The sequence below is a fragment of the Dermacentor variabilis genome, chromosome 8 (assembly GCF_050947875.1).
Source record: "Dermacentor variabilis isolate Ectoservices chromosome 8, ASM5094787v1, whole genome shotgun sequence".
NCBI lineage: Eukaryota > Metazoa > Arthropoda > Arachnida > Ixodida > Ixodidae > Dermacentor > Dermacentor variabilis.
This window is the reverse complement of record NC_134575.1, coordinates 173,625-197,043: the sequence shown is the minus strand read 5'-3', so window position 1 is coordinate 197,043 and position 23,419 is coordinate 173,625. Positions and strand designations below refer to the sequence as shown.

Below are 23,419 nucleotides of genomic sequence, written 5' to 3'. Positions count from 1 at the left end.
GCACAGTTATTGTCATCTGCTGCTGTATTGCATGCTGGCCAATCTGTAGCCATTAGCGGGTACCTACTTGAAAACTTGTCACTTTTTGGTGGCTATGAAGCCAGTGGCCTTTGAGGCTAAATGTATAACACTAAAGACAAATGTTACGTCTGGCTAAGTTGATAGTTTAGTGTTTTAAAAGCAACAGATACACCATTGTTTTTGAGAGCGGAGCTTAGGAGCTTTCATAAATGAGCAAATGACATAAACATAAGAGACCAGAGATGTTTCCACTCTGTAAATGTGGAACTATCTTCTTATGGCCCATTATGTTTTCGATCTGTTGTAAAGGCAACTAATGCAAACAAGACTCTCACTAGTTGAGACATTTTGGTTTCCCAGGGAAGAGCAAACATGTCTAGCCATGCATCCTCTCTAACTGACTTCAAGTGAAAAAAAAATTATGTTAATGGGAGACATTACAATCAGGCACCACCAATCTAGTTGTGTGTTTGCATAAGAGAATTTCTTGTTGGCTAATCGTTGAAATTAACCCAACAAGAAAGCAATTAGAAGACAAGTGGAAACAGACACACATACTGCAGAGTTATGTATGTGTGTCTGTTCACACCTGTTCTCTAATAGATGTGTTCATGGCTCGTGACATCCTGGGCGTAGTATTCTCTTTGCCCTGGAACTTTGGGGTGGCACATACTGCTGTATACACGTTATAGACATTGAGTAACATCTGCTGTCAGGCTAGTTGGTACATTACTTTTAGAATTGGTTTTAGGCACAACAATTAAGACACTGATAACAGAATAAATGACACGGACAGGCACAGACTCACAACTAATTTTTATTTTTCCCGATGCTTCACTTATATACCCTCAGGCATGCGAACAGGAACATATACAGTTGAGGTCACATGAGATGGAAATCAAACCCAATCATATCCTATCAGCCAGGAAACTAAACTCATTCTCATGATGAGACAACGAGGGAACGCTGCTACACTGGTCATCAAACTTTGATATACATTGCCTCTGCTAGTTCCCGTGCCACTGTATCCTTACTTTTCATAATATGCATGTGGTTTCCAGCGAAGGTTCACACGATGCACACTCTGCAGTGATACAACAAATGCGAGCCTGTCCCATTCGTGATTGATAGAGCATGGTCTCGCAGGTGATCATTTATACAACGCCCAGTTTGGCCAATGTATACCTTGCCGCAGTCTAAAGGAATCTTGCACACTACGCCAGAGGAACGTCTTTTCAAGAAACACTTTACATGGTTTTTTTATACACTCAGCCCTTTTTACGGAAGACAGGTTCGCACAAATGCGAGAAAGTTTCCGAGGAGCCGAAAACACTACCGATACATCGTACCTAGAAGCAACATTCTTTAGCAAATGAGCAACTCTGTGTACATATGGAATCACAATAAAATTGAATGTAATGAATGAATGGAAAACAGTAAAACGAGCTATTGCCATTACTAGCTTACAGTTGGCCCCTAACTAGGTCTTGCCCCCATGTCATTCAAGAAAGCTTTAATTTGCAGGTGTCTAGGCTTGGCTCGGCGGGCTTCCCTGCTTCTTTGTTAGTTTCAGTGAGCGAAGCTTTGTTGAAGAAATTTTGGAACATTATAATCCTTTCACACGTGCGCCTATATGCCAATGGCTCAAGCGATAGCAGGCCAGCATGCAGAGAAGGCGAGAAATTGCAATTGTATCGATTATAAATAAATCTAATAGCTTTCTTCTGCACAGCCTCAAACTTTGATACATCAGATACGCAGTGGGGTGACCAGACAACAGATGCATATTCTAGAGTGGGCCTCACGAGGGATCTGTAAGCTGCTAGTTTGCATTCCTTGGTTGCTGGTTTTAGTGTTCTTTTTAAATATCCAAGTCATTTTAGAGCCCAGGAACAAATGAAGTCGACGTGTTTGTGCCATTTTAAGTTGGAAGAAAAAATTACACCAAGATATTTGAACTCTGTGACAGAAGTCAAAATCTTCTCATCATTACTGTAGGCAAATTTCAGGGGTTCCTTTTTTTTCGGAAAGGTCATTGATACCATTTTATCGAAGTTGATTTCTATTTGCCAGGTCTTGCTCCAGTTGCAGAAGGCATTGAACATGTTATTCAGCATCTCCTGGGGATTGACGCTGACGATGTTAGAGTACAAGACACAGTCGTCTGTATACAAACGGAGCTTAACAGCAGTTTTAGTAACAACACTCTCGACATCATTAAGGTAAATAATGAATAAAAGTGGTCCCAATACGGAGCCCTGTGGGACGCTGGAAGAAATGCAGCCGTCGGTCCATCATTTTCAGACTCTGTCCTGCACCCAGAAACAAGCATATTCACTGCTGAGGCATATGCTGTACTGACAGCTGTTAAACATATCAAGAAAATGAAATTGCAAAAGGCCATTATGTTCACAGACTCCCTTAGTGTCATAAAATCTCTAATGTCACTCCAGAAACGCAACAATCCTGTACTCAATGAGCTATATTCGCTCCTGTGCACAGCATATACATCTAATTAGCACGTCATAGTATGTTGGGTACCTGGGCACAGAAATTGCCACATCCATTGCGACGAAAGCTGGCAGCTGTTCCGTAGGTATCCCTGCCTTAGACTTAAAGCCATCTTTGCGCAAAAAACTGCGAAGGCATTGGCAACACAAGTGGGACACCGAAACCTCGAATAAACTCCATTTGATCGAGCCACAATTAGGAAACTTGCCACCGATAACGAAAATAAGGCGAATCGAGGTCATTTTCTGCCGCCTTCGGATAGGTCACACGTATGGCACGCACTCTTATCTCTTGACCGGTAACGAACCTCCCATACGCTGTAGATGTGGCGAGACACTAACCGTCCTCCATGTCTTGCTGGAGTGTAGAGAAAACTAGCTTTTAGAGGGATGAAGTTCTTTGCAATTGCTTCGCTGGCTCTTTTTGAAACTCTTCCTCGGTGAGCACCACGAACTCACCATGTAAAGATCATGCATGTTGGCAGTACGCACCTCGAGCACCAAAGGTGCTTCTTTATGCGTCGGTGCATTCAGAAACAGTAAAACATTCTATTGCTAAACTTTGTCTTGAGTCTGCTCTCGTGAAATCGTGTCACCATGCAATGCGTGCGAGCTTTGACAAGCAAGTTGATAGGTTGGTTTCGGTGGGGGTTCCCAAGCACGGTTATCACAGCAGTGGCTGAAGCGATCTTGCAAAAAATCAAAGGTGCCATGGTCAAGAAACCGTGCGCACAAGAAAAACAAGCTGCGAAGCCGGAAGTGATTCCGTAGGCACATAGGATAGCCCACAATATGAAAAAGGTGGCAAACAGACACGGCGTCCCAGTCATGTTTTCAGCTCCTCGGAAACAAGCACAGCTCTGCGCCTGCGTTGCGAGCGAGGGTACAAGGAGCAGCTGCACCAAAAAACATGGAAAGCAGTTTGTAAAGTGCTGCACCAGTGTGGTATATGAAATACCTTTGACCTGCGGGAAAACCTATGTGGGCCAAACAGGTAGATGCGTGAATGGCCATGCAGCTGAACATGTGCGGTCGCTGAAAGGAGGAGGTGCGCATCTTTTGCAACATTGTGCAACTTTCACTGCGTGTGACCGAGTGGCAGAACATTCTCCACAGAAACAATGCCTGTACTGCAAGAAGTGTGAACCACGGTTCCGAAAGATAAAGATTCTTGGCAGAAGCAGGGAGACAAAGGCACGTGAGGTTTTGGAATCATTCCATATAAGGAAGAGAGGAAAAAACTGTGTTAGTGATACTTCCGTGATCCTCTTCAAAAGCGAAATGTCCTATCTAGAACGGTTTTGCAGATGATGCATTATGGTCGTTGTGCCCATGTCTGTGATTTGCCTTATATTTGCTGATTTTTCGGTGAATAAAGATAGATGAAGTTGGCTCTTGTCCTGTGTCGTTCTCCCTCTTGTGATTGTCTTAGTTGGCGCTGTTCCGTCCTAATTCAAGTATGCACCATCTAGCCCAAATTAATGTTGTCCTGAACCTTTAGGTAGTGCATTAGGTGCTCGCATGTGTCGCTGAGGAGGTCATCTTACAGTGCCATACATTTACTTCACACTGCAGCTTGTTATGTCTTGCAAGAGGTCTGACCCTTCTGATCATACAACTTAATGCACTACCACGTGCGCAACACGATTTGGCCTTCAAGTGTTTCAGGCACGTAACATGCTTATATTACACTGGTGTAAATTTAACAGACTAGAATTTGATCCAGCTAAAACTAAAGTTATTGTCTTTACATTACATCAACAATCTTTAGTTCATGTTCCTTCCATCTGATTGTCATGGTGTATGACTCTGGCTAGCTATGATTGCATGTAATTGGACATCAGATTAGATAGAAACTTAAAATTTCATTACTACATTTCAGACATAAAAAAAGATGTCCTATGGTATACACATCCTCATTCAAGCTTGTCCCTTCCTTTCACATACCATTCTTTTATAATTGTATTATGAATTCATTCATTCACACGTCAACTACTGCTGTAGAATTACATGGGGTAATACATACAATACTCATCTTGCACCACTAGAAATTCTCCAGAACAGACCAATCAAAATAATAACTTTTAGCTCGTACTACACCGACACCAAACAATTATTAAAAGCCCATAATATACTTACAGTGTCCAACATAATTAAATATAATCTAGATATCTAGTTATTTAAGCATATCAACGATTGATTCCTCTTTTCTTTCATTCCGTCTTCTTCAATAGACAAGGCTAACAGCACAAGGTTTGCTCTTAACAAGAACCTCATCTTGCCCAAAGTCCGAACCAACGACAGCAAGCAAACTGCTCATTTCAGTGCTTTCTTATTATGGAACTCGCTGCCATTTGTTTTAAGATTAATGACACTATACTCATTTATTGTAGAATTCAGAAAGTACCTTTTCAACTAATCCTGTCTTATGTAACATTTTATGTATATACTACCACATAATGTGTGCATTTGCATTGTCATTGGTAAATGCTACAGTTTACTATATTACATTTATTAATAACTCGAGAAATTGTTAGACCACGTTGCTTTTCTGTTCAATTTGTTCATATTTCTATATGTTGCTGATTAATTATAAAATATAAAGACACCAAATAAATGGACACGCACACAATAGAAGACAATGAGACAGGGCGCTGTCTTCTCTTGTGTGTGTTCATTTATTTGGCATCTTTATAATGAACAACTACCAACTAGCCCAACAGGAAGTGCTTTTAAGTTGCTGATAAAGTTTGTCGTGTAATTGTTTAAATTCGTGTTATAGTATGTTTTTATAATTGCTGCCTTTCTTATTTGTTTTTGTAGTTATTGATCTTTTTTAATGTTGTTTCTATAACCACGTTTACTTTTCTTTTCATGTAGACCATGTACAGGAGGTCCCAGTTTAGCATTTGACTCCATAATCTCCTCCTGTATATTGCGTTTTGTAATATGTTTATATTTCAGAATAAAATCTGATTTCCGATTGTGATGTAGTGCTAGTATTGGGGCTTTACTGTTGTAAGAGAAGTGACAATGTTTTTTGTGCCCCCACCCCCACCAGACAATGTCGGGTATTCCATATGTCCTTGTGTCTCCTGACCGGACTGTACTGTACCCCTCCTCGATGTACACCACCTCCAAGATCACCAAAACTCTTCCCGACACCAAGGAAACTTCCCCACGATTCATCGTCTACGATGGCATCCACATCAGTGTCGTGGACTACACTACTTGTATTGTAAGTCTTAGCCAATTATATACACTGAAGTGGACCAGTTCCACTAACTATAAATGGGTTTAGGATAGTTCATTTTGCTACATCACCGTAAAATTTTAAGATGGCGTGCTTTCATACGGGTTCCACAGCTGGCAGCTGCTAGGAGCTTGGGCCATATAACGCAAAACCATTCCAATATGTTTTTATTTCAATCTCCTGACTTCAAATTTGCGTAACCGCCAACGCAAGCATCGAGCGGTCACCCGCAGGGTTGTTTGAACAGACCAATCAAACGCTGTCCTCGTTCATAGGAGGTCACTTTTGTTTCCTTGAAAAACGAATAAGATTGCCTACACTAAGCGGCTTGTCTTATCCAATTGGCTGACAAGAGGTGAGGAGCACGGTCAAGTGGAGAGGGATTCAATGAGGCCAAGCCACTGCATTGAAAATCAATAACGGGATTAAGAGGGTGATGCCGGCGTCTGCGATTGGTCTGTTTTCCCTTACTTAGCTTGAGGTGGCTGGTCGAAAATCGCAGTGGCATGCAATGGAAGGTTAAGAATGCTGCTAAAACGGATCCTCAGCAAAGAAGAGTTGGTGTCTTTCGATTCAATTTTTTTGTCAATTGTTTGATTTGTTGTTACCTATGTTTTCCATGTTAGCTATATTTTTGCTCCTGTTTCCGCTACATGTTGTTTCTCTTACCCCCCTTACGCAATACTCCAGTTGGAGCCTGCGAGGTATGTGTATAAATAAAAAAAATAAAAAGAGCGAGGTCGTAAACCTGCCAGAAGTGCTCGGAAAGGTTACACGGCCACGCAAAAAGATTTATCGTACGAAAATAAACTGATGCTCTCCGGCAGGTGCAAGTAGCCAGTGCCTGAGCAATTGGCGGCAGCCATCTTTTATTCCCTTCGGAACGGGGCAACCTGCGGCTATTCAGAAGAAAATTCAGTTTTGTTCGGCATATTAATGCTTCTTTTATGCATACACGTCACTTTGACGCAGTGAGTTTTTGCAGTTTTGTGACATCGCGTGACAGGCAGGTGAAGTGGGTGCAGCCCGAAAACTTCTTACCAATAGCCGAGAGCTAATGGCGAAAAGGTGTTGAATCAGAAATAACTATTTTTCTTTTGTTCTGTCAAATCATGATAATCAGCGTGTACACGTCATATCAGACGGGGAGCTATCGCGGTTTTCGTGACGCCGCGTGATGGACAGGTGAAGTGGGGATGGCCCAAAATGTTTTTAACCAATCGCAGAGGGCCAATTGCAGAAATGTAATAGAAAAGCTTGGAATAGTTTTATGTTATAGCGCCCCTTGTATGGTTTTCTGAAACTGTCCATTTTCTAAGCTCATGTGAAAATACTATAATGTACAAAAGCATGTTTTCTATCAACAGGGTGTCTACCAATTAGGAAAACCGGGAATTCTCGGGAATTTTGAATAGTCTGAAAATGCTCATGGAAAACTCGGGGAATTTGTGCTTCTATCAGGCAAAATTAGCTCCAATTTTATTGGAACGGAACAAAAGTCGCGGTAATGCTGTCTTTGACTCTGTGTTGTCGGCTGGAGGAGTTACCAGTGTACAGTAAATGACAGACTCCGGATCCCCAATAATTCGGACGGCTTCATGGCACCACTACGTGCCACATAGAGTCGATGCATAAAAACGTCTGAAATTTCGGATGCAAAAACTCTTCGCCGTCTGATTTTGATAACTTTTTGCCGTGACCATAGGCCCAAAACAGCATTAGTCAAAGCCACCACAGCTGCCATTTTGTTTACCTCGCTGCCTCGAACCGGCGCCTACTGGCGCTCTCGCACATAGATCTGCTGGCAGCCGTAGCCACTAACCAGCGCCACCTCTATTTTTTACATGCCCGTCAGGTTGTGCGCCAAACAATGGGAGCTCGTGGGATGCCGTGCTTGGCACACTTGCCGCAGTATGGTGCTACCGGCTGACACTATTGCCTCCTTGAAGCCCTTTGGTTCAGCAAGAGCAGGGGAAAAGCAAACATGTCCGCAATAGAGATTAGTAAGAGGCAATTGGAAGATTGATGGAAGAAAAGTAGGGAAATGACAAAAAAAGGAGACGTACCAAAGCAAAGTTAACAATAGGGGGTCAGAAAATTTCGTTGTGGGAGTTCATAATTTTTTTTTCTTCTTTTTTAACCAAGGTAGGACATCAGGCAGTATTGGGGGCGGGGACTTCTGGAGTCGCCATCTGTCGGAAGCACCTCCCTTGCGTAGTATGAGGGATCATGTGGCACGCTCCTCATAGGTTTGGCTTACGGCGCTTAGTAAAAACACCATGCGACAGCCCTCCTGTACATTTATGTAAGTACTCTCAAAACAATTGAACATTATTACTGTCAAAATAATAATCTTAGGCAAACTGAAAGCACAGAATTGTTTACAGATGTAATCTCTTTACTGAATACGCACAGTGAAAGCCACTGTGCGCGGTTACTGCGATGGAGTCCCCCGAACCAGTTTCTTGCATGAAAAGTAGGCAAACACTGAGAGTAAACTATGTGAAATATGTTCTTATAGTGGGCTGTCTGTATAACCAAATGGGGCATAACAGAATGAAGCCTCAATGCAGCGATCGCACGGGTTCACTGTGAGCGCGTTTTCGCACCGTGCCGTGAGCTTCAGGCCGTAGCATATGAACATTTGACAGTGCACTAACAACCACTGTTGTGTGGACATTATCAGAGCTGTTCAAAAACAATTTTGCTTTAACAAAGAACTTAGATGCCTACGGCGACTGAAATGTGCCGTCGCGAAGATTAAATTTTTTTTTCTTATAAATTATTGGATGTTTCAATATTATTTCTAAAGTTGCGTTGCACTGTATGCACTCGGCGGGCGATTTCGCGCTGCTTCTTTTTCGTAATCCAGTGCGTTAATTCATAACACAAACATGACCATATGCCACGCCTTTGTTTAATGTGCTTCTTACCACTCCCTTTCTATTCCTGTAAACTTGCCAGTGTCTAGCATCAACAAGTTCATAGACCAAACCATTATGACATTAGCTGGGTAGCGAGCGCGGGCAAACGTCTCAGTGCGCGTTTTCTGCTACTCACCGAACATCGCAATCCCGGTGCCGTAGCAGAAATATTTCTCGCATCTGTGCTTGCTGCATACACGAGTTGTAGCCAATGGCTGTTTGCCGGTCCTAAGTTTCGTGAGCCAAGCTTCACGTAGCTCCTTGTCCTGCAGCTACGTGTGAATAAGGCTGACACTGGGCTCCGTTGCATGCATCCAACACTACGGCATCGAGTATTGGCCTACCATGCTGCATGCCTCCAAAGGCAGCCACTACCTATTATAGTATAACTTGGAAGAGCGTAAGTTTGGGCATGTTGGTGTACCATAACTTTTACGGTTTTAGCGCACGAAAAGGGAGGAGAGACAGTAGTACGACGCGGACACAGCACTAACTTCCAACAATTGTTTTTTATTCTACGAAACGGTACACATATATATGTGTCAGCCGGCAGCGCCATGGGCGGCAAAATCAAGCGAATGGGAGAGGGCAACAGGAGAGGGCTTGCGGGGCCAGCTGCAGCAGTAATGAAGCACTAGCAGCACTATTGAAGTAATTCACCGCTGTCAGCAATACCACTGACTCTGCTTTTGTGGTCCTCGCGATTAGCTTCGAAGCTCGGAAAGCACGATGCATTGCAGAATGCTGGTTCCCAAAAGTCAGCTTCGCCCTAATAGAGCAATGTTACGCTGTGAAGCATACGCTAAGGTATTGCAGTGAAGCGTGAGCATGGAAAGGCGCAATTGTCACGGTACACAGTATGTATTCCTTAATTATACACGCATGCACCCGCCATCTTCTGTCACAGTACGAGCACCAATATGCCTAATAAGTGTGCTGGCAGGTCTTCGGAGCTGTTTCGGATGTGCCTGTGGTGACTTGAGCTCTTAAAAGCAGAAAAGGCATGCATTTATTTCTTCGAACTGCCTGATTTTTCGGACGTTTTTGCGGCCTCTATGGAGTTCAAAAATGGTACGTCGACTGTAAAACTGACAATTGTCCGCCGGGCAAACGTGCGGCGCAAGGAGGACGAGAACAGAACGGACCTATGCATTGAGGAATGAACGAGAAAGGAAGTGTGCCGCTGCTTCTTTGAAGGAGCTTGAGCTCAAAAAAAAAAAATGTTGTCTGAAGCCGAAATGCAGGTGTTCCCCTATCCAAACCAAAATGAACTCTTTAAAGCAGTGAAACACAACACAAACATTCTGCGAGGGCTAATGGTATGTCAGGGCACAGCGTTCTCTTTGTAACAGCTCAAAGGGACATGGACAAAAGGAAGAAACACGACAGCATGGGTACCCATGTTGTTGTGTTTCTTCCTTTTGTTTATGTCCCTTTGCACTGTTACCAAGAGAACGATAAATCTTAACCAACTCGTCCACTTTGCTATCTTGCTTCAGCATATTGCCGCAGGGAGATATCCACATGCCAGTTACGAGCACTCTTGTGAGGTACCCTTCCAAGCGCCTCATCACTAAAGCCCCTAGGCACTCTTCAACGAAGCACACTGAACAAACTGGTTTATTGTGGGCGAACCTGTGCCCGGAAATTCAATATTAAGCAATCACATAATTTAAACGAAGAGTTAAAGGGACCCTGGAACGATTTTGACGATTTTCTAAAAACGTACTGAGTCGTTAGAGTAGGTCCATCTGGTCATTAATTGACACATCTAAGTGCTCCGCGTAAAGTGTGTAATTTATTATAAGGTTTTAAAAATGCACATCGCTGCCGATCGCAGCACACTGCTCGGCAGAATTTTAAGCCACCCCTACCCATATGACGTCAGTGGGGCGAGCTATCTGATTGGCTGACCAGGGCGGGTGATCGATAACTTTCCGAACTTTATGGTAAACAAATGATGTTCGTAATAGTTGGAATGTTACTTAACTTGTTTTTATAAAAAGAAAGTAACATAAAGGGAATGCACAAGAACTATTTTTCAGTACACTTAAGCACTTCTGGTACCAGCAAGTGTAGTCTGCTTGTATTACAACGTGCTCCGTCTTTGCCGAGAGCTCCGCCGTCAGTGTCGGTCTGTCTTTTTGCGAGCGCTATGATTCGACGTTTTTGCATTGTGGACTGCAAATGTAGTGACTGGTAATATGTGAAGCTGCAACATCGTGTCCCTCTACAAGCCAGTAGATTTTATTTATTTATTTTATTTATTTAGGAATACTGCAGGCCTTAGAAGGCCCAGGCAGGAGGGGAAAGGTACATACAAAAAAAGAAAACAATAGATTGACGAAGGGAAAAAAAAAGCAGACTGGCTAGAGCACATCGGACTGCTGCTATCCGATCGGCACCAGGATTTGCACGATTGCAGCCGTCGCTTTACACCGGAAGATTACTAACGCAATAGCGTTTCGCGAGTCCGGTATTAGGGTAAACGCAAGCACAAGAGGACAGGGCCTGGCCGTGTCCCCTTGCGTGTCGTTTCATGGGATGAACAGAAGCGCACCGCGCAAGCGGTCTGCACGGTGCAGCCACCTGGTGGCATAGAGCTCAACCAGACATGGTAGCATAAACAAAATGTATTCTTCTTTGCTGCTGGTGTAAATTTTTCGCAGGAGTGTAATCGTTAACACATTGTTTTTGTAAATGTTTAAAATGTTTTAGACTTGGTAAGAGCAATATGAGCTCTTTCTTTGGCTGGTTAAGCTGTGCGCCTACGGGTGGCTGGACGGTGGAGATCGATCAGGCAGCTCACGTACGTCTACGCAAAAGTTCCTTCATCAGCCTGAGTTTATGCCTCCACCGCTGCGTCGAAACTTTCAGCTGGTGTGTCATTACCGGAATACGAGACGCATTCGGCACTACAACAGAAGCTCGCAATGCACGCTGCTTCGATAGCTCTCACTTGGGGTCAACGGCCAAGCGGCTAGCAGAGAGGTTTCGCGCGGGCGGGGGCGGGCTCCAAAACAACCGGAAGTAGACGATGTGACGTCGCATCGTGACGCAGAACCAGTGAAGGCGGAGCTTAGCTCTGATCGCTCGGCGAATGAGTTGAGGAGGAAAAGCATGGCTAGGGAGGAGGGTAACTTGTAATCGCTTGTAGCTCATTAATACGTAATGCTTCGCTTAAATTGTGGTGCGAGTGTTCTACTTAAGCTGTACCCTACGCATCTACAAAGTTTGTCCGAACCGTTTCAGGGGCCCTTTAACAGGAGCCTATTCCACAGTCAACCGCGTCTCCTCACCGAACACACTTTTCATGCGCCCCGAAGGCCAGGAGGCGCGCCGTGGCTTTTCATTGTTCTCATTGGACGGGAGACTCTGGCACTGCCGTATGGGCGTGCACAGGAGACACACGCTGTATCGCATGCACGAGGCATTGCTGGCGCTCTTCTGATGGCAATGTGATGAGTAATGCCTAGGGGCTTTAGCGATGAGGCACTTGGAAGGGTACCTCACAAGAGTGCTCGTAACTGGCATGTGAAGAGCTCTCTGCGGCGTTAGTCCCCCTCCGAAAATGTATCGTCCTGATGCGTATGAAACAGATTGATCTATAGATGTGTTTTCATTGCCTGTCGTAGTAAGGCTTCATGCGGACTGCGTACGACCTCCGCATGGTTGTGCCACTTTGATCACCCTTGTTCATGAGGGATGACTTCGTAATTCAGGTCACCTACTCGGCGAATAACTTCATAAGGTCCAAAGTATCGGCGAAGGAGTTCTTCACATAGTCCGCGACGACGCACTGGTGTCCATACCCACACTCTGGCGCCTGGGTGATACTGAACTTCTCTGCGGCGCAGGTTGTAGTAGCTTGCGTTGTTGCTGGCGTATACAAAATTGTGCCAAGTGCCGGGCTTCTTCACCTCGTAGGAAGTCGTCGACATCGTACAGGTTGTTGTCATCATCTCCTGACAACATGGCATCCAGTGTGGTTGTTACTGTGCAGCCATAGACCAGTTCTCTCCTGTACAGCTGTATTATAGGCAAAAGTGGCGTAAGGCAAGATTGCGTCCCATGTCTTATGTTCGAGGTCAACATACATGGACAGCATATTGGCCAGGGTTAGGTTTAGACGTTCTGTCAGGCCATTTGTTTGGGGATGGTATGCAGTGCTTTTTCTGTAACTGGTGTGAGTCATCTTCATCAAACACTATCAAATAAGCTGTGAAGGCTGCTCCTCGATCAATAATCACGACCATTGGTACACCATGTCACAGTACTATGTTACAAAGGAAGAAATTTGCAACTTCAACTGCCGTTCCTCGCTCAAGGCAGCCAGTTTCAGCATATCTGGTAAAAAGTTAGTCGCTACTACGATCCATCTGTTCCCTAACGATGACGTTGGGAACGGGCCAAGAAGATCCAGTCTATGGGTTGGAGAAGGCCGGCCAGTTTCACGGGCGGTGTTTTGCGCCTTTGACATTCACGACATGTCTTCACGTAATGCTGCACCGACGTTAACAATTTAGGCCAGAAGTATCTGAGATGAATTCTGGCGAACGTCTGACTGACGCCTAAGTGACCTGACGATGGTTCATCATGGCAAGTTTCCAAAATTTCCAGTTGCATGGCTGACAGTACAACGAGCAAGAATTTTTTCTGATTGTGTTCAAAGTTTCTCTTGTAGAGCGCATTATCTCTGTGGCAAAATGACAATAAACCTCTCATAAACATACGTGGGACTTGGACGTCGTATCCTTCAAGATGCTTGATGAGTGGGAGCAATTCTATGTCGGCCCATTGACGCTTGGCAATTTCCGAAGCTGTCATCGCTGTAAGAAATGGGAAATCTTCTGAAGGAATAGACTCCACTGGTGAGCGGGACAAGCAGTCAGCATTGTTATGTTTTCTTCCAGACCTGTCTACAGCAGTAATGTCGTATTCTTGGAGCCTGAGGCTCCACCTCGCAAGTCATCCAGATGGCTCCTTTAGGTTTGCCAGCCAGCAAAGAGAATGGTGATTGCTGACTGCACGGAACGGCCTGCCATAGAAGTATGGTCAGAACTTGCTGATGGCCCATATGACAACCAAACACTCCTTTTCTGTCACAGAGTAATTTGTTTCGACTTTCAAGAGAGTGCGGCTAGCATATGCTATGACTTTCTCTTCCCCATTTTGCCACTGAACTAAAACTGCGCCGAGACCGAGATTGCTTGCATCTGTGTGGACTTCTGTGTCCGCTGTCTCATCGAAGTGGGCGAGCATCGGTGGGGTTTGCAATCGTTCCTTTAATTCATTGAATGCGACCTCTTGTTCAGTATGCCACATGAAGGGTACGTCTTCTTTAGTAAGTTTCGTTAGAGGTTCAGCAATTTTTTAGAAGTTTTCTACAAATCGCCTGTAATAAGCGCATAGTCCCAAAAATCACCATATTGTCTTCTTGTTTGTCGGCTTTGGAAATCGCGCAATGGCAGTAGTCTTGTCGGGATCCGGACCAATACCTTGCGCGCCAATTACGTGACCCAAGAAACGAAGTTCTTGGAATCCAAACTGGGTCTTTTCCGGTTTAATGGTTGCCGAGCGGATAGCTTGGAGCACTAAATGCAGCCTCTGGACATGCTGGTCAAATGTTGCGGAAAATACCACTACGTCGTCTAGGTAAACTAAGCATGACTGCCATTTGAGATCCGACAGGACACTGTTCAGCATAGGTTGGACTGTCGCCGGTGCACAGCAGAGGCCGAATAGAAGCTCTTTGAACCCATACAGGCCGTCTGGGGTTACGAAAGCAGTTTTTTGACGGTCTCTTTCGTCTACTTCAATTTGCCGATACCCGCTTTTGAGATCTAATGAAGAGAAAAATTTTGCATATTGTAGGCGATCTACGTGTCATCAATGCGGGGAAGGGGGTATACATCATGCTTGGTCACACTGTTCAATTTCCGGTAATCAACACAGAATCTCAATGTACAGTGCAACCCACTTATAATGATACCGCATATAACGATATATCGGTTATAATGATGGGTCGACATGAGAGTGTCATTTTATGCATTAGGTCTATGGGGAAAAAAACATTTATAATGATAGGTTGTTCACTGCATAATGGATATAATGATCAAAATTTTGTCATCTGGACGGCGTTTTTCGTGCCAAATAATCATAACATTGCTTAGTTTCCTGAAATGAACGATGTCGAGAGGAGGTGATGTTTACCTCCGTAAGTTCGTATCTACCGCCATTACCGCGCAGCACATCCCGCCCCGCCCATGCACCGGAGAGTACCTGAGTAGGCGCAGCATGCCACGAGATGGCGCTAGCTGCTTCATGCACATCGGCCACAGTCGCTCCGAAAGAGAGAGAAAGAAAAAAAAAGCGACAAGCAAAGCGGCGCAGTGGTGCCCGTCCCGCACTCAGTCTCTCTCTCTAGCGATAGCAGGCTGACGCTACCGAAGCAGCGTGCAGCCAACGGTACAGCCCAGTGGCCCAGTTTGAAGATGGCGCCCACAAAGCGCAAAGCTGTGTCACTTGACACGAAGATGGATATTTTGCAGAACTCTCGACGCGGCTTCAAGGTGAGCGCCCTCGTGAAGAAGTATGAGCTCGCCCAGTCAACGATATCAACCATTTTGAAAACCGGGAGCACCGCAATTGTGAAGGCAGGAGCTATCAGCGGCCATGCCGATCAGCGGAAAAGGGTGAGAGACCCTTTGTACACCGATGTTGAAGAGGCGCTTTACCAGTGTTTCATCACAACCCGCGCACATAATGTGCCTATTAGTGGGCCAATACTTGCCACCAAAGCGAAAAACTTCGCTTTTCCTTCTGGGATGCCCAAATTTTGAGCCTGGGGGAGGCTGGATTCAGCGCTTTAAAGAGCGGCACAGAATCGTTTACAATAACGTGGTGGGGGAAGCAGCGTCTTTGGACACACAGGCAAAGAAGCAGTGGCTGCAGACAAAGCTGCCCGGCGTGCTGGAGCGCTATGCGGAGAAGGACATATATAATTGCGACGAAACTGCTCTCTTTTTTTTTTTTTTTTTTTCAAATGTTGCCGTCGAAGACTCATGCTCTTAAAGGAGATCGATGCTCTGGCCGGAAGCACACGAAACTTAGGCTGACCGTGTTGCTGTGCGTTAGCATAGACGGGAGCCATCGTCTCAAGCCTTTCGTGATCAGGCGATCAAAGAAGCCAATGTGCTTTAAGAATCAGCACATCCCAGTCCACTATCGCAGCAATAAGAAGGCGTGGATGACCCGCGACCTGTTCGAAGAATGGCTGCTCGAGTTCGACAGTATAATTGAAGGCCAAGGAAGAAAAGTAATGTTGCTACTTGACAACTGTAATGCACACAGCGTTAAGCCGAAGCTAACATCTGTCGAATTGATGTTTCTGCCTCCGAATACTACGGCAGGCCTGCAGCCGTTGGACACCGGCTTGATCGCCAACTTTAAAGTCCTGTATCGGTGGCACATGCTGGAGTGGCTAATTTTAGCCATTGACCGCGCATCTCCTGGCACGTCGAGTCATGCAGACGGGCCCCCTGACCTAAAGATCAGCCTTTTGAAAGCCATGCGCATCATTTATGGTGCATGGTATGAAGTAAAGCAGTCAACCATATACAATTGCTTCAAAAAGGCGGACTTTGTGCGTCAGGACGAACTTCCCCAACCCACTGAGACCAACACGGTGGAAGGCGCTGACATAACCAAGCTCTGGGAGCTCATTCCTACTGGTGACACAGGTGGTGCACTGATGGAGGAGTTTTTGACTGCAGACAGCGCTGCCTCGTTCTGCGATGAGGTCACCGACGAGGTGATCGCCGAAGATGTGCTGTCTCGACAGACAGCAAAGTTGTGCAACGGTGGCGACGGCAGCAGCGACAGTGACAGCGAGATTGACAGTGGCTCCTTGACCCCGACCTCAATGTCCACGCAAAGTGCACTGTTGTCGATCGACTCCTTAATTGATTTTATGCATGCTAAAGGATTGCCGCCAGTGTTCGCGCAGCAGCTGGAATTCATGCACACCGCAGTTGTGAAGCTGAAGCTGCCGCAAAAGCAAATGCAGATTTCGGACTATTTCGGCACCCCTAACCCTTGACACTGTCATTGGCGCTAGAAATAAAGTTTGTTTTTCACAGCCTACTTTCTACATAATCTATTCTTTGGAGCAAGTAGCGAATTCGAGTTCTGAGCTGCAAAAATATGTTCCGCGTTTTTAAAATCTTTTTTTAATAACTGCAGTCCAGATATAGCGATCATCGGTTATAACGATCATATTTTTCGTCTTTCTCGATATCGTTATAAGTGGACTGCACTGTATTGTCCTTTTTTTTTCACAATGACTACGGGCGATGCCCATGGGCTGTTTGATGGCTGAATGACATCGTCCTGAAGCATCTCTTGCACCTGACTCTTTATGACCTCTCGTTGAACCGGTGACACTCGGTACGGATGTCGGTATACTGGCCTGGTCGCTTCGTATGTTATCATACGGTGTTTAACAATTGGTGTGTGCCGTACCTTTGATGAGGTGGAGAAACATTCTGCGAATTCATTTATAAAGTCCTCCATCATTTCTTTCTGGGCTGGCGACAGACTTTGGTTGATCGCAACTGATGTTACGGCGTCATGCATAGTTTGGACAGCAGGCGGCCTTGACGCTAAGCTACATACATCTGTGACTGCAGTAGCGCTGTGAAGGAAGGCGATGGCTGTGTTCTTTGCGGCGTGCTGAAATTCACTTCCGAAGTTCGTCGGCAATACATCAGCACACCCGTCGCATAGTTGAACGATTCCTCGCGCAACGCAAATACAGTAAAACCTCGCTAAACCATAGTTGGCCAAAGCTCGGAAGAAGTATGTACTAAACGATAGTACTGTTTAACCGAAATAGCATGAGATCGACCACTTACCTTTCAAAAACGAAACTCAGGGAGAGTGTGATGAAAGGGGAAAAAACATGCAGTATTTATTCACTTCATGCTACAAAAGCTTTATTTTCGTTTATGCCGCGGTGGCCTAGCAGCGACAGCAGCAGCCTCAAACTTACTGAAGCTGTGAGGCAGCTTTTTAGCCAGCCACCTCTTCTCGACAAACACTCGCATGGCAGATTCCTTGTTGGCGTTAGTATTCTCCATGCACGCTCACAATAGCGCTGCAGAAGTTGCGGGGCTTTTTCATTGCGAGTTGCTGTTCTCATCGCGACAATTGCATTCATGAGGCTGACGTAACGCGCAGCTTCTGCCACTGTCGGTCCTGAATCGCCCCTGCTGTTGCTTTTCGTGTCGTCCTCATCACTGTCGCTAGCCGACACTTCGACAACGATGGCGAAAAGTCAGACCTCGTAGGCGACATCCCTTCGCGGTCGCAGCAGTGCTGCCGAGCAACTTCTTAGCATTCTAAATGCCACACACCGTAGTCAGCAGCAGATCCCTGTCATGTGCCAGCGCCGACTTCTTCGTGTCACGTTCGATGCATGAACGATGTCCAATTTTTCTTCTATGCTGAGCATCCGGCGTCTTTTTTATCTGAGCTTCGGCATGGCACGAATCGTCGCATGCACGACGCCACAACGCTCTCTGACACGCCACCGAAATTATGTTGATGTGGCTTCGCACCCGAACGCACAGGGCGTTTGGAGGCCGTTGTTCCGATCTTTTGAGGCTTGTTGTTCTGCCGGGCCGCCTGATGGAGACGATGCACCGCCGTGTTTGCGCAACGAAAAGTTGAAACACTACGTGTTAACTGATACGTATGCAATAAGCTGGTACGGTTTATGCGGATACAAAACACATTATGTTCAATAGCCACTGAGTCGGCGATTTGACTTTCCTACTTTTAAAACGAAACTACTGTTTAAGCGGGTATGGTTTAACGAGGTTTTACTGTACCTTTTTTCAACAGTAGCTCGATGTTGGCGTCCGCTATACCTTGCGAGTCGTCGAATGCTTCGTTTCTTACGCGAGCCAGCATGCTGCATCATGGTGGCAAGGTTATGTCATCGTTGGTAACCCGCAAGGCAACGTGTTCTAGCTCCTCGGACTTTTGCATGTTTATAGCCTGCTTCGTAGAAAATGACACACTAAAATTCTGCAGGTTGATTATGGCACCATTTGTTAGAAGAAAGTCCATTCCGAGTATTACATCCTTCGAACATTCTGGTAGTAGGACAAAATCGGCGACGTAAGAAAAACCTCGAATTCTGATTCTCACTGTACATCTACCCAGGGGTGTAATGAGGTGCCCACCATCTGTACGTATCTGGGGTGCACTCCACGGCATCAAAACTTTTTTCAGTTCCTTGGTAAGTGCATATCTTACGACAAAATAATCAGCACCTGTGTCAACTAATGCACTCAATTCATGACCGTCTATTGTAATGCGCAAGTTTGAAGAAATTATCTGTTCACTTATCTTATTCATCCGCTTCTGTTCGTCACAGCTGCTCGATAAACTTGATGGAGGATCTTGGCTTTTTCTCGCCTCCACAGGTTGCTCGCTTCAGTTTTTCTGACGTGGGCTCAGTGAACGACGCCTTGGTGAAATCGAGGATGGCCGTGGACTCGGTGATCGGTAGCGTGTAGACGCTGATGATCGTGACTGGTGTCGGTATCTAGCAGCCGGGTCCTGTTGTCTGGTCAAGTAGTCCTGAATTTCGATGGGTCTTTCACCATTATGGGGACAAGGTACATTTATCGTAAAGCCACGAAGACCTGCTCTGCGATATGGGCACATTCTGTAAAGGTGTGCAGCTTCTCCACAGTGGAAACAGAGTGGCAGCCAGTCGAGTGCATGTCACACATCACTTTTTCGTGGCCTCAGCTCTGCTAGAAGGGGTCCACTGCGCAGAGTCGGCTGGCGGCTGCTGGGGGTCGCGAATGGAGCACTATACCCGGTCGGTTGGCATAACACATCAGCGTATGTCAGCATGCGACATACCCGTAGTGGTTGTTCATGATGCACAGGCTCTGTCCTGGCTGCACGTCCTGGCTGCAGAATGGCATGGCGAGCTTCATCTCGAATGACGGTGGTGAGAGTTGAAACTGTCGGCGTGGCCTCCGGTAGCTGCAGCTTTCGAAGTTCCTCCTTTGCGATTGACCGCACCACTGCTCTTAGTGCTTTGGTGTTGCTGCCTGGGCCTGCTGACAGGAGATTGGCTGGTGTGCTGGTGACGTCACAATTGTAGTGATGGGCCTGTTGCTGCAGTGCCTTCTTTATGGTCGTCGCTTTGGTGCGAAACTCAGCAACACTGTGTGGTGGGTTACGGACGAGTCCTGCAAACAGCTCCTGCTTGACGCCACGCATCAGATGGCATAATTTCTTCTCTTTGGTCATGTTTGAATCAGCGCGCTTGAAGACACGAGACACGCCCTCGATATACATGCCGACACTCTTGTTAGTGCGCTGGTTTCTGGCTTGTAGAGCGTGCTCTGCCTTCTCTCGCCTATCGGTGCTGGCATACGTGGCAAGCAACTGTCGCCGAAATTCTTCCCATTAACATAATGCCACTTGCTTGCCATTAATGTGCCATGTCCTCACTGACTCTTCTAACGCGAAGTACACATTTCGAAGCTTCCGTGCCTCTTCCCAGCCATTGAAATCTGCCACTCGCTCGAAGTGCTCTAACTAGTCTTCCACATCTTCGAATGTATCGCCGTCGAAGGACTCGGGCATGCGTGGTGGGTACACAATGAGCTGGGACGATGCCACTGGGCTGGTCATGGTTGCACCGTCGTTTGTAACTGTTGCCTGCACTGCTGCAGCAACAGGAAGCAGTCCGAACTCGGGCGGGGTTTCTCAGATGTGGCGGCTTGTGCAGTGGTGTACTGGAGTCAGTTCCCTGGGTTCCAGTCGCTGAGGGGCGGGGCTCCGTTCTCTTACGAACTGGGGACTTCCAATCATATCCCGCACCTCCAACAGAAATGTAGCACTCTTCAATGAAGCACACTAAACAAACTGGTTTATTGTGGGCGAACTTGTGCCGGGAAACTCAACATTAAGCATTTGCACAATTTAAAAGAAGAGTTAACAGGAGCGTATTCCACAGTCAACCGCGTCTCCATGCCATGGCTTCTCATTGGACGGGAGACTCGGGCGCTGCTGTGTGCTCGTGCACGGGAGACGCGATGTGTTGCCATGCCCAAGGTGTTGCTGGCGCTCTTCTAATGACGATGCGATGAGTAATGCCTAGGGGTTTTAGCGATGAGGCACTTGGAAGAGTACCTCACGAGACTGCTCGTAACTGGCATGTGGAGAGCTCTCTGCGGCAATATGTCAGGACAGTTGAGGTTGACTTACCAGTTGCTGAGAAAAGATCTCACTTGTGACAAAGCTCGCGCCTTATGCCAACGAGCTTGCTATTAGTTGTCAGAAATAGCCGAGGTTCGAGAATGTTTGCTTCTGTATGCATATCCATTTTATTCGTATTTAAGAATGTTTGACTCGGTTTGCAATGAGTTTTACCATTTTTTGCGAAGATATTTTGTTGCCCAATGCTCACTAGAGAGTGAAAGCATTGGGCAACATGGTGTGAGCCCGTCTTGACCTAAAACATAAAGTTCCGTGTCACTCAGGAAATCTTACGAAGGCACTCTGGGAAAACCTGGAAAACTCGAGGAATCTAGAAATGTCAACTTGGTAGACACCCTCATTAAAACAAGTCTGATCTTAAAGTAGATTTTCAGGATTAAATATTCTACCGATTTTGGACTATTTCCAGACAAGTTGTGCCACTTATTTGCATTTGTGTTGAGAAGGCTTTTAACTTGTTTGCTGGAATTCATCTTATGATGCATCATCAGTTGCCTAATGTCATGTCTTCTGTTCTTAACCTAGAGACTGTTTTAAAGTCTAGCTTTTATGCAAAGGTCAGATCTGGTGCAATCAAAATTTAATTTTTCGTTGATGATTGATGCTTCACTGCTCACAGTGTTAATACATGTAACAGACAGATACCAAATGGTCAAATAAACAGAACAGGCACTGTGCGACAAGGTAGTGGCTTTTTGGGGCAAGGCAGTTTTAAACACATGTACATAATTGTGAAATAGCCAGTGCATTCGAAATAAGTATCAGTTGATAATAACAGTCTCTACCCTGTTATGTCCTGAACAAGGGTCTGGATCCGATCTAGTTGGTACGGCACCATTTTCCTTAAGGCAGGTCAAGTGCACAAAGACACAGACGGTGAAAAGAAGATAAACAAGGCGCTCTTCCAACTATAATTCTTTGCAAGAACCCCCGTGTATACACATTCACCATTCAAGTCACAGCGCAACGCCAGAGAAGTTTTCGAAGCATCTTGCATCATTCAGCTTGGCACAGGTTGCGCCACGGCCCCGTCCATGTTGCTCTCGAAGAAAGAACTTTATTATCTACAACACTAAGACTTGGAGAGCACCAAATGCTCTGATCACACTTCTTTGCTCCCCTGCCCTTCTTTCTTTCTTTCTTTTTTCCCAACTGTCTAAGCTTTGGTCCCCGGGGTTTACAGCTGTTTCAGTGTCCCATTGTATTTTTTTCACACCCCATTATAGCGCTTCTTAGCTTTTAATACTCATTTTATCCTTCTACGATCTTTTGGTCAAGACCTTTTATCGGTTCATGTTTTCATAGTATAATCGTGGCGTTCTGCAGACACATATATGTATGAGCATGCGTGGTGGGGCATCTTCTCACACAGTTAGTGATATAGTTATCATTGGTAGTGACACATGCGCCGTGACTTGAATGGTGAATGTATATATACAGGGGTTCTTACAAATAAAATTAGTTGTAAGAGTGCCTTGTTTGTCTTCTTTTTGCCATCCTTGTCTTTGTGCGCTTGACCTACCTTAAGGAAAATTAGGCTGTTATGTCCATTCATTCTGCCACTTGGTATCTTGTACTATCAATGAAACTTGAAGGGAACAGTGCAGAAACATGACAAAAATAAGAATTGACAAATGTCACACTTATGTCATCCTGTTTTTCGTGTTCATAGAGTTCTTGTACCTTTTGTGCTGTTCCTTCAGGTTTCTTTAATGTCTACTCTAGACAGTGTAGCTTCATTTCCAGCTTTGCCTGCATTTGTAACAATTGTATAATTTAGGCTCCAAAATGTGAATTTGGGCTTACAGAAAGCCCAGCTGCAGCAAAATTTTGAAAAGCGTAAGAAGCTTAGTTTCGGGATGTGTCAACAAGAGCAGCCTCCATGCAAAATTTTACACTTGAAATAGGTGCATCCCAGAAAGCCAACAAATGTAACCGTTTTGATAGTAGAGAAACTTGGAAAAACGTCAACCAATACCACTTACACAGAACCCAGAATACTGAGAACCAGCATTGCTCTTCGGTATGATTTCAGAGATTAGGCAGCACTCGCAGCATGATGAAAATCAGTGGGGTATTGGTCAAGGATTTGCATCATAGCCTCCAGATGGCTGCATCACCCCTGAAGTGCTATTTAAAGGCTTGATAATAAAAATAATTAGCCAACTACCAGCCCTGCAGATTTACCAAGATTGCTTCACTAGCGTGCACTGCTCAATTTATAACGAATTTAGCTACGGCGAAATTTTATTGAAGTTGCTTTTTAAAGACTAGCTATGGAGTGACTGCACATAGCAGTTGTGATTACATTGAACAAATGTTCAGATTAGTGTTTTCCAATTCGTTTTTAAATTTATGCTGATAGTACCAGCTGGCCCAGTCCAGTACATTTCTGCGCT

The 23,419-nt window shown here is 45.4% G+C and overlaps 1 protein-coding gene across 11 annotated transcripts in view; it reads left to right on the top strand.

Moving 5' to 3' along the window:
• The window catches only part of LOC142589514 (sodium-independent sulfate anion transporter-like), a 562,847-nt gene that overhangs the window by 484,810 nt on the left and 54,618 nt on the right, over positions 1 to 23,419 (top strand). For all 11 annotated transcript variants that reach the window (XR_012829867.1, XR_012829865.1, XR_012829863.1 and 8 more), the window contains exon 16: positions 5,593 to 5,769. Coding sequence is in view for 3 of the 11 variants with exons in the window: in XM_075700919.1 (XP_075557034.1) it covers positions 5,593 to 5,769 (177 nt within the window). In the remaining 8 variants the exon portion in view is untranslated. The remainder of the gene's footprint in view (positions 1 to 5,592; positions 5,770 to 23,419) is intronic.